We start from the raw sequence: 12,404 nt of genomic DNA on the forward strand, positions 1-12,404 counted from the left end.
CTGAGAACGTCTTTGCCTCTCAAGAAAGACTGGTCTCACCCATGCAGTTTCACTCAACACATGTTTTCTTTATGCACCAAATTTGCTATGGTCTCAAAATGGCCATCCCATCTGCCAAAGCTATCTTATAGTCCTGGTTCCAGCACCAACCAACTCATATTCTCAACTTCTCAACTCCAAACATCTCTGAGAGGGGAAGACAACTGGGCAAGATTCTCTTTTTCCATGAGGTTATACCATATTATGTCACAGGGGAAAAAGGTCTTTCCCTTGTCCAGTCAGCTATGGCCAGGAGTGGAGCAGGTCTATGTAGAACAAAGAAATGGGGAAATTCTCTCAGAAGAGGATGTGGCTAGGACTTGCAAAGATGATGTGTCAATGCAGAAAATAACTGACCTGGAATCCCCCTAGCCAAACTATAAATATCTTAATGTAGAATTAATTTTGTTCAAGTGCCTAACATGCATCACACATGAAAACTAGGTTCATTCCCTTCTAGACTCACACCACCAATTAATTTCTTTGCTTGCCCTATGTTCTCTTATCACAGTGCCTGTATTTGCTTCCTATTGCTGCTATAAAAAATTACCATAAATTTAGTGGCTTAAACCAACACAAATTTATTATCTTACAGTTCTGGGCATCAGATACTCAAAAAGATTCTCACTGAACTAAAATCAAAATGTCAGCAAGGCTAAGTTCTTTCTGGAGGCTCTCAAGGAGAACCCATTTCTTTGCCTCTTCTGGCTTCCAGAGGCGGCCTGCATTCCTTGGCTCGTGGCCCCTCTAATATTCTCAAAGCCAACAGTATAACCATCTTCTCTCCTCTCTGACCTCTGTTTCAGTTCCTGTATTTTCTCTCTCTGACTCTGATCCTCTTGCTTCCCTCTTATAAGGGCTCATGTGATTACACTGGGACCATCCAGATAATCCAGGATAATCTCCTCATCTCAAGATTTTTAATGTAATGACAACTGTAAAGTCCCTTTAACCATGTAAGATAATATAGTCACAGTTTCTATGAATTAGGATGTGAGCATCTTTGGGGGCCATTATTCAGCCTAACATATTGCCTGATATGGAGTAGCAGATTAATAAATGTTTCTTTAGTTATTTACTTTACCATTCCTGCTAACTGTGCTCATATTTTAAATACTAAAGTGAATAAGGAATTCTGCATAGACATTCCTTTTTTTTATTTCCAATACCTGGGTCCCCTACTAATCATCTGAAACTTACATTTGTGGCAGAAATGAAAATGAACTTGAACAGCTGAGAACTACAGAAATATGTGATTTCTTTTGCCAGCTCAATCTCTTCTTGTTAAACCTCGAAGACTTGACATTTGAAAGAGAAAGGCTGTGTAACAATTCCACTTTGTAAAATATTCTTACAGTTTGGGAACATAGGTTTTACACGTTTCCAAATGTCCTCTAATCAAGCTTTAGAATAGGAGTTAGAACACAAAAAACGGGGTGCCTTGTAAAGGATAGTGACAAGGGTTTTTCCAATTCTTTACATGCTCTTTGAGAAAATGTTTAAACAGAAAAAAACAAATGATGGCCTTTCTGAGTTAAAACAGTTCCAGTTGCTTCAACAGATCACTGCACAACAGTGAGCAACCGCTTATTGAAATTCTGCCGACTGGAAGCACCTCCTGTGCCCTCTTGTTCATGGAAAAGTCTGTAATATTAATCAGCTATGACTTTACAAAAGCTGGGGGCAAACATAAAGAGCTCAGTGCTGGGGCACGTGATCCTCACATGAGATGTGCATGAGTTATCTTCCCACATTGTGCAAGTGGCCCCAGTATCTCCAGTCTCATCACCACCCCCCTCCAGCTTTTCTGCTGCCCTGTTCCTGGATAGTTGATCTATAGTGTGCTCCATGGACTTCTGTATATATCTCATATTTGTTTTAAATAGCTTGATATGTTGACATAGCGGTACAGTAATCCTCTATCTGAAAATCCTGGAGGGAAATGTGTTCCGAATTTTTGGATTTTTAGAAAGGAAATACAGAGCAAATACCATATACTAAGTTAATACCCTCAGTGGGTCTGGATCAGTCTCACTCAATATTTCTGTGTCATAGACTCTAAGTCTAAAGTTCTCTTTTGGCCAGCAAAAGAGAAGATGCAGGATTAGAGCGGGAGATGGCTAATGTCCAGGAAAAGACAAGAGCCCCACATAAGGGTCTTTGCTGGGTATTTATTAAGATCAGAAGGCTTACAAACGTGATGGGCATGTACAAAGAGACAAAGAAACTGTCAACATTAACTTGGGGATGTGAGGGAAAAGGGGGAATTTGAAAATATACAATATTTGGGGTTTGGGTCAATATAAAACAAAATCCTGGCGCTGGGTAGATGGGCAGGTGGTTGTTAATGGCAGACAGGAGGTGCTGTGCTTGTTTATCTTAGCTAGCCTAGGGGATGAGACAGATAGGGGAAATAACCTCAGGGTTAATAAGCCACCTTTTCTTTTGTTAACCATCTCTGCTCTGAGCTGTATCGCCTGCAGCGCAGTACTGGGCCCTTTCCTCCTGTGAAAGCAGCTTTTCTGCTATAGTACTAAATTGGGGGTGCTTCCACCCTGAATAATCTTGTTTATTTCATATACTTATGTATTTGGCACCTTTGCGCCTGTTCCTATTTTGGGCCTTTGCCCCTCCCTCTCTATTCTGGGGCTCTGCACCCCCTCTCTATTTTGGGGTGCCTGTGCACCTCTCTATTCTTGGCACCTTTGCGCCTCCCTATTCTTGGGTGCCTTTGCACCCCCCTTTTTTGAGGTGCCAATCTGGTTTACCCATACTTGAGTATGAGCATTCTATAGCTCTGTATTTCTTTATGCCTTGTTAACCCATTGGTGTAAGCCTGGGGGATTGCTAAGTATATTCCCCACATTTCTGCAATAAACTATATAAATATTCTTACCAAATGAAATCACCTAACATTGTAAAAAAATTTTCACAAGGGTTGGATGTCCAAAATATATAAGGAACCCATAAAACTGAGTATCAAAAAACAACCTGATTGGGGTGCCTGGGTGGTTCAGTTGGTTGAGCATCCAACTCTTGATTTCAGCTCAGGTCATGATCTCACGGTTCATGAGTTCAAGCCCCACATCAGGTTCTGCACTGACAGCAGGGAACCTGCTTGGGATTCTCTGTCTCCCTCTCCCTCTGCCTCTTCCTCTTTCTCTCAAAAATAAATAAATAAATATTTTAAAAAATAACCTGATTAAAAAATAGGCAGGGAACCTGAATAGATACTTTTCCAAAAAAGCCATACAGATGGCCAAAAGGCACGTGAAAATAATGCTCAATGTCACTAACCATCAGGAGATGCAAATCAAAACCAGGATGAGATAACACCTTACACCTGTCAGAATGGCTAGTATCAAGAAGTAGCAAGTGCTAGTGAGGATGTGGAGAAACAGAAACTCTCATGCAGTATTAATAAGAATGTAAATTGGTGTGGCCACTATGGAAAATAGTATGGAGGTTCCTTAAAAAATTAAAACTAGAACTACCACATGATCCAGCAATTCTACTTCTAGATATTTACCTGAAGAAAACAAAAACACTAATTTGAAAAGACATATGACCTGCTGTGTTCATTGCTGCATTACTTACAATAGCCAAGATATAAAAGCAACCTAAATATCCATCGATGGGTGAATGGATAAAGATGTGGTGTCTGTGTCTGTGTGTCTGTGTGTCTGTGTGTGTGTGTGTGTGTGTGTGTGTGATGGAATATTACTCAACCATAAAAGGGAATGAAATCTTGCCATTTGTAGTGAAATGGATGGACCTAGAGGGTATTACGCCTAGTGAAATTAGTCAAATTCCATATGACTTCACTTATACATGGACTCTAAAAAACAAATGAACAAAGAAAACAAACCAGAATCAAACTCAGATATTGAGAACAAACTGATTGTTGCTACAGGGGAGAGAGGAGGGAAGATGAGCAAAATAGGTGAAGGGGATTAAGAGGCATAATCTTCCAAGTATAAAATCAGTAAGTCATGGAGCCATAGTGTGCAGCATAGGGAATATGGTCAATAATATCATAACAACTTTGTATGATTACACCTGGTAACCAGACTTATTGTGGTGATCATTTAGTAATATATATATATATATGTTAAATCACTATGTTCTATACCTGAAACTAATACAATATTGTATATCAATTATTCTTCAATTTAAAAAAAGCATCAATTCAGGTTAGCTTTTGTTGCCAAATTATTTTTAAAATTAAACTTGCTAAAAAGGATTCAGTATTCAGAGCTTTTTGGATTTTAGAATTTCAGATAAGGGGTTATGGATCTGTATTACAAGTTGGCCCGGGGAAGTGTTGTTTTGTTGTGTGTGTGTGTGTGTGTGTGTGTGTGTGCGTGTGTTTTCAAGTTTTTCCATTGTTTACCATCCAAATGGAAATTCAGTGAAAACTCCAAACACCCAGAATCATGGACTAGAGCAGTGGAAAGAGTTCTGGTGATGTGGTGCCTTTGCTTCATTTCACCAACAGAGAAATTGTAGCACAGGGAGTAGAAATGGTCTAGTGAGGCTAAAGAAGGTTCTAGAGTAGATACTACATGTTTGACATTAGACAGACCTAGGTTGAATTCAGCACTAACTAAATTGCCACCTTGGCAAATTTATACCCAGCCTTCCATCCCAGATGGTGATCCATCCCAGATCACCATTATTCCCTGTTTAGAGAAGCACCTCACCCATAAGGGTATTAGGAGCATTAAATCAGCAAAAGCAGGGTGCAATGTTCGGCACACTGAGCTATACATACTGTGTGCTCAAGAAAACACAACCATTTACTAGCTTTAGGGTTATTTTTATGATTATTATTGACCTAATTCATTTAAACTCAGTAAATGTTTACTGAATTCCTCCTTGTAAGACACCATACTGTTACGTGGGTGAATGAGGCAGAATTATCTGCCCATACACTATAGGCAATTCAAAGAAGTACCTAGCACAGTCCCTGACACACAGTAGATACTTAAGACACATTTGTTGAATTGAATTAAACTCAAGGTGCTTATAATCTAACAGGGGATATAATAATGCTAAGAGTAAAAAATGTGAGAAATACTCAAAGAGGTTTATGACGTGCTATGGGAATAGAAAAACAAAGACATATTCTGTCTTCGAACAGGGGAGAGTGTAAAGAAGAAGAAACATCCATGCTGGCCTTACCAAGAGGGTTGATATTCAGTGGGTATAGCCATTCCAGGCAGGAGAAAAGAGTTTAAGAAAATTCCTACAGAGGTGGAAAATTGCATAGTACGTTTAATAAGTAGTGGGTTATGTGCTTAGGGAATTACATAGAACAACTGCATGGGTCGTATGCATGAGGGAATTTCAGCCTGCAATGCAACAGAGGTGAGTTAAGACTAAGTCAAATGAAACCTGAAACGGTGTATGAAGGAGTGTGCACTATACATCGAGGCTTGGGATTTTGTACAAAGAATTAAAGGGCAGAGAAAGTGTGAAAGTAGTTAGACCCAGCATGGGTATATCAAAAAGTCCTTGATGGGAATGATAAAGAGCTAAACCAGGGCAGAGGCAGAGAAGAGGGCCAGGAGGGAGAAGTTAAAGAGACATAAGTGGAATGGATCATACTTAGCAACCAATTAGATGTAGAAAGCAAAATAAGAGGAGATTCAGAGATTACTCTTAGTTTTTAGACTTTTGGGGATATAATGGTGCCAGAGAAGAGAGAAGGTTATAGATGATGGATGAGGAAGGCAGAAAATTATTAGTTCACTGTTAAACTGAACAACAAGTTAATGTGTGTTCAAGGCAGGAAAAAAAAACTGGTCTGTGATGTCAAGAAACTAGACATTCAACCAACAGGAGTTAGTCAGGGGAGCTAATGTCTTTAGATTGGGCAATGGACTTGCTAATCTTGTGTTGTCCCTTATCTGAAGTTGCAGCTGCATTTCACAACCTACAGATTCCCCCACCTTACATAAAAATCAACATTTGCAAGTACATATGCCCACCTAGCAACTGTTGTCACAGGTGGTTCTTACTATGTGGGAAATCAGGTAACTTACCCAAAAAAGAGCACCTGAGGATCAGTGAAGGCACTGTAGGCTGGAAGCGGGATGAGGCAAGCAGGGGCCTTCATTCGGGTTTCTGCAAGTGCCCACCTTGCACTTGCAAGACCCTGAGAGTCAACATTTCCTTGGATTTTGCACCTTGGGCACATCACTTGCCTCACCTAGTCCCAACCCTAGGAGTAGTGTGAAGTATTTCCCAGGACAAAGTAGCAATAAAGATTCTTTATTAAGAAGACTTTATGTTGTAGTACAGGGGTCACAAAACTTTTCTTGTAAAGTACCAGGTAGTAAATATTTCAGGCTTTGCAGGCCATATGGTCTCTGCACCAACTACTCAATTCTACCAAGGTAATGGGAAAACAACCACAGACTATATGTAACGAATGGGCATGGCTGTGCTGCAATAAAACTTTATTTACAAAAATGGGAGTCAGGCCAAATTTGGCCCTCAGGTTATAGTTTGCCAGCACTGTTGTGTGGAAGGAGCTAGCTAGACCTTAGGTTTAAATTCCAAACCCACCATTTACAAAATATCTGGATTTGGATGTGTACCACTGTAAAAAATGTGATTAATTATACCTTCTCCTCATTGATTGTGGGGATTTGAGAAAATGTATTTAAAATGTCTCATAAATAACAGGCATTCAAATAGGGCAGTAGTCTTTTTTTTGTAAAGTTTTTATTTACTTATTTTGAGAGACAGAGAGAGAGACAGAGAGAGACAGAGAGAGACAGCATGAGTCAGGGAGGGGCAGAGAGAGAGAGAGAGGAAGAGAGAGAATCCCAAGCAGGCTCTGTGCTGTCAGCGCAGAACCCGATGCGGGGCTCGAATTCACAAACAGTGAAATCATGACCCAAGCCAAAATCAAGAGTCAGACACTTAACTGACTGAGCCACCCAAGCACCCCAGGACAGTAGTCTTTTTAATTACAAAGCTCAATAAGAATAATAGCTAACACTATTTGAATGCTTTTATGATATACAAGCTACTATGTAAATAATGCACTTTACAGAGTTAATTTCACTTAAACTTCCCACAACTCTTGGAAGTAGGAACTATTATAGTATTCCTTTCTACTTGTGGGGAAACTGAGTCATGAAAAAATGCCCAAGAGATGCTTACATAGATAGTAAGTGATATAGCTGGCACTTAATCCCTAATTAAGTGAACTTCACATGCCTTGGTGCTAATCTCTTTGCTAGTTAATTAGCTCCACCAATTCAGCTCCAACTGAAATGCTCCAAATCTTCTCAAGTTCTGCAGGGCTTTTCATAACTCATCACAGCCTAACACAACTGAAAACAGTTTAATACATAACTTTTGGAAAATTCACCTTCAGGTAAACACTCCATATCTTACATCAATGAAATACTTATTCCCACCCCCTGCCTGCCCATCTATTTCGCCCCTCCCAACAAATATCTCCAGTTAAAGGAAAACAGAATATTATTAAGAAAGCTAATGCAAACCTATTTCAAAAAATTTATCCTATAATCACCCTAAAAGCTTGCAATTTCAAAGCTAGGCTGCAGAACAACACACTGGATTAATTATGCCAGACTGCAGCAATAACCTTGAATTAAAGCTGCAACCTTCTATTTTTAAGAAACACTTGCCTTTCTGGTTGATGAAACCTGTCGTCCCATCAGGTAACAGACGTGACCAGGAAAGAGAGAAGCGGTAATGAGTCAATCCAAGCTGTTTGATACATTTCAAATCTTCCTCCCACAGAGTGTAGCTGCCACAAGCTACATCGCCAGTCTGGTTCTGAAAAACTCTCTCTCCTCCCTGATGGGTGAATGTGTCCCAGACACTAGGGCCTTTTCCATCTGCATCCCAGCCTCCTGAGAAAAAGAAGAAAATGAAACGGTTACACTCTTGACATCAAGAGGCATATGTGGAATGTAAATATTTGTCGCCAAAAGAACATACCTCATTAACTCAATGTACCATATTTATAACTTTAAAATATGCCTTTAAAATAACATGCATGAGCGAGTTATGTGTTTAGCTGTCCTTGATCCCTGAAGCTGACTGGTAGCAAATGAAAAATGATTGCATACTGCTGCTGCATCACAGGCTTTCATGGTTCATTTTCTGAAGATTTCCCAGCTGGTAAACAGAGGCAGGCCCCAGCTTATGAATGTCTGAGTTGAAAATATCTCCTCCTGGCCATGACTGACACGTCTTGTCCTTGCTGTGCCTGATGGAGTCTCAGGACCTTGTCTTTGGCCCTCTACACTTGAACCCTATTTTCTGTTAGTTACCACTGGAGCCTGCAATGGTCCAGTCAATTATTGTGGGGAGGGCACTAGTTTCTGCCGCTGTTGACATGATATTAGTGTCCTACATTCATTCATTCATACCTCCATTAATTCCACAAATGTTATGTGTCAGGCTCTATGCTGAGCACAGGAGATACCAGGGCGAACTCTGCTGTGCTTCCTGTCCTTGGAGAAGTTAGCTATGGGCAACTGCAAAACAGCTGAGGTAAAAGCTTTGCCAGAAAACCAAGGAGGGGCATTTATCCAGATGTGGACTAGAGTCGGGGGTCTCTTAGAAAAATGACTTTTAGACAGACACCTAAAGGAAAAGTTGGGTCATCAAGATGAATTGCTGGGAAGTGGGGGTGGATACAAAATAGAAAAAGGGCAGCTAAGATCCAAAACCTCACAGGAAAGAGAGAGTGTTGCACATTAGAAGAACAGAAAGTAAAAATTGCATTAGATTTGGAATATCTGTACACATAGAAATGTTGTTTAAAATGGTAGTTAAAATGCATTCTATGGTATAAAGGAGTAACTTTAAAAATCTCGTGACTCCCTAATTCCACTTCTAGGTACATACCCTGGAGATATGCTCATGTATTTTCACAAAGAGATTATATGAGATCATTGAGGCAGAGACGTCTGTACTAACAAAATCCTGGAAACAACCTACATTCTACCAACAGTAGAACAGATCATTAATTTGAGGTATAAGCATACAGAGGAAACACTAATCAGCAGTTAAGGGAAATGAATCAGAGAGTAACCCTGTGCTACACTCTGAATGTTTGTATCCCCCAAAACTTACGTTGAAATCCTAATGGCCAATGTGAAGGTATTAGGAGGTGGGATCTTTGGGAGGTGCTTCAGACATGAGGGTGGAGCCCTCATGAATGAGTTGGTGCCCTTGTAAGAGACCCCAGAGTTCCCTAGTCCTCTGTGCCATGTGAAAACATAGATATCTGTGATGCAGAAGAGGCGCTTGCCCAGCCACTCTCACCTCAGACTTGCAGCCTCTGGAATTGTGAGAAATAAGCCTTCCAGTTTATGGTGTTTTGTTATTAGACTCCAAATGGACTCAGCCTCAAAACTATGAAGTTATACAAACAAAAAAACTGAGATTCAAAAGAATGTATCCAGGGATAAAGAGATGGAATTCAGAATTTTAGGGCAGTAAGACTATGCTACATGATAATGTAATTGTGGATATATTTATCAAAACCCATAAACTATGAACTTTATTTAATAATACTGCATCGATATTCATTCATCAGTCGTAATAATTGTTCCACAGTAATGCAAGATGTTACTAGTAAGGCAACTAGGGGAATGGGGTATATGGAAACTCTCAGGATTTTCTGCCCAATTTTCCTGTAAACTTAAAATTATTCTAAAATATGAAGCCTACTGATTTTTTTAAAGAATATATACAATACGAAAAAAAGAACATATACATTTATCATGTTTTGTATATTTTTAAATATGTAAAAACAATCCGTGTATTTTCTGAATATATAGATACAAGGTAAACGTATAACATGCCTGGGAATGGTCAATTCAGGCTAGTGGTTACTGTTGGGGAGAAAAAGGGGTAATGGAACCTGGGAGGAGTGTGACTGCAATTCTTATGTTTCCTTCCTTAAACTGGGTTAGGAGCATACGGGTAGGTATTTATTACATTATTCCCAACCCTTTTTTTTTTTTTTAATTTTTTTTTTTTAACATTTATTTATTTTTGAGACAGAGAGAGAGCATGAACAGGGGAGGGTCAGAGAAAGAGGGAGACACAGAATCTGAAACAGGCTCCAGGCTCTGAGCTGTCAGCACAGAGCCTGATGCAGGGCTCGAACCCACAGGCTGTGAGATCATGACCTGAGCTGAAGTCGGACACTCAACTGACTGAGCCACCCAGGCGCCCCGATTCCCAACCCTTTTAATGTGTCTAAAATATTTCACAATTATTTTATTTTAAAGTGTATTTATTTACTATTTTGCAAGAGAGTGTGTGCATGTGTGTGTGCACGCATGTGTGAGCGGGTAAGGAGCAGGGAGAGAAGGAGAGAGAGAATCTCAACCAGGCTCTACACTATAAGCATGGAGCCTGATGCAGGGCTCGAACTCACGAATTGTGAGATCATGACCTGAGCCAAAATGAAGAGTATGATGCTTTAACAGACTGAGCCACCCAGGTGCCCTTCATAATAATTTTTATATAAGAAAGGAGGTCACAGATAGAGTAGACTAGACCAAAGCAATTACAGGAAGGTCTTTCAGGTCTCACTTAGCATCTACTTACTCATATTGTGCATACAATTCAAACAGGATTGGGTATTAGGTTTTGGACCCACACAAGGACAGAATAGGCTGTAAGTTATGGGAGGGGACCATGGGGAGACAGAAGAGGCTAGTAAAAGGAGGAGCTCTGACAAGAGCAAAAATGACAGTTGAAATCAAGTAGGATACTAAGTATCTATACAAAGAAATCATGAATATTAAAAATTACTATACTCTGGAGTCATAATATAGAGGCAAAAAGCTATATACATTCCAATGGCTCTCAATTTATGTCTATATATGAGGTTTAGAGGGATGGGGGAAAATACTGATATCCAACCTTAGAAGGAAACAGGTATGAATACTAAAATACAATTTAGTCAAGTATGGTGCTCATAGTTTTGGATAAGTGATTTAACAGATGAAGAGCTTAATCTCAGAGAGTTTAAGCAATAGTGTTCTAGTAAATATTAACAACTGGCTATACATTTAAAACTGTGGGGGCACCTGGCTGGCTCAACTGGTAGAGCATGCTACTCTTGATCCTGGGGTTGTGAGTCCAAGCCCCACATTAGGGAGAGAGCTTACTTAAAAAAAAAATAAAAATAAAGTATGTGTACATATGTTAATTAGAAATTTTATTGACACAAAAGCCATGTAATACACAATTTCCAAATAATATGTAATGCTCTTTCTATAAATTCCATATGGCCAACTGATTCTCATAGAACGCTCACTTAGGTTTTTGCCAAATTTTTATATTGGTAGCCAAGCTATGGCTGCGACCTAACAAATGTGTGTAGTTCTTATGTGAATGTTAACTGATATGTTTGCTTAAATTAACAGGCAAGATAAAAGGAAAACAACAGAATTTCACTTGTTCATCAGTGATATGAGCTACGTCTTCACTGAATTGGATAATGTTTTCAAACACTGGAAAATTTCCTCAAACATCAGTCCTACTTACAATGTAACGCTACAGATGTGACACACTTTTAACTTTACTCTGAATTATTAAGATTGTCTCTATCACTCTCTTAGGTCTTGACAATCAACAAAACAATACATTAAATACTGACTTGGCAGCACTTGGCCAATTCCTACAGTGTTAATACTTCCACCATGGCCAAATTCAAGCAATCAAGGGGATAGCACTGAAGGTGGGTGGGGAAGAGATGAATGGTAGCCCAGCATTATATAGTATTTCTTCTATACAGATACAAGAATAAGCTAAGTAACCTTGGGTTATTTACAGGGGCATGGGGAATAATAAAATTTAGTAAATTTCTATAATTTAATTTTGAATCATGAATATGTTAAGAATCAGCTCACAAAATTGCTGAAAGCTTAACAGTAGGTACTGGTGAACCAGTACAAGCTGGCTTCCCCAGCACTGGTAAGTGGCTTGTCTAAGAGCACACTGGTAGTAAGTAGCAAAGCCAAGTTGTATTTCCAGATCTGCCCGATTTTGAAGTCTAAGTCCTTCCAATGAAATATGCTACTTTTAGTAACAATTACTCTGAGTGATGAAGGAAGAGTCAATTGATGCCTGTGCTAGTCAATTTATAGAGCCTAAGAAGTGCATAACATGATTTATTATACCTTTTGGAAAATACTCCATTGAAAGTGCATAAAACAAATTCTGGCAATTTTGAAAGGTAAATGTCAGTTAGTAGGAAAATGTGGAGCAGCTCATCCTACACGTACACTAGTTAGAGCATATCTAGGCAATATTGTTTCCACGAGAAACTAAAATTTGAATTTTAATTA

The 12,404-nt window shown here is 39.3% G+C and overlaps 1 protein-coding gene across 4 annotated transcripts in view; it reads right to left on the reverse strand.

The window, feature by feature from the left end:
* LOC102959330 (cytosolic beta-glucosidase) overlaps window positions 1-12,404 on the reverse strand; it is a 131,832-nt gene that overhangs the window by 93,945 nt on the left and 25,483 nt on the right. For all 4 annotated transcript variants that reach the window (XM_042984850.1, XM_042984849.1, XM_015542724.2 and 1 more), the window contains exon 2: window positions 7,710-7,937. In XM_042984850.1, coding sequence (XP_042840784.1) covers window positions 7,710-7,937 — 228 coding nt within the window. The remainder of the gene's footprint in view (window positions 1-7,709; window positions 7,938-12,404) is intronic.

This window comes from Panthera tigris, chromosome B1 (genome assembly GCF_018350195.1).
Source record: "Panthera tigris isolate Pti1 chromosome B1, P.tigris_Pti1_mat1.1, whole genome shotgun sequence".
Lineage (NCBI taxonomy): Eukaryota > Metazoa > Chordata > Mammalia > Carnivora > Felidae > Panthera > Panthera tigris.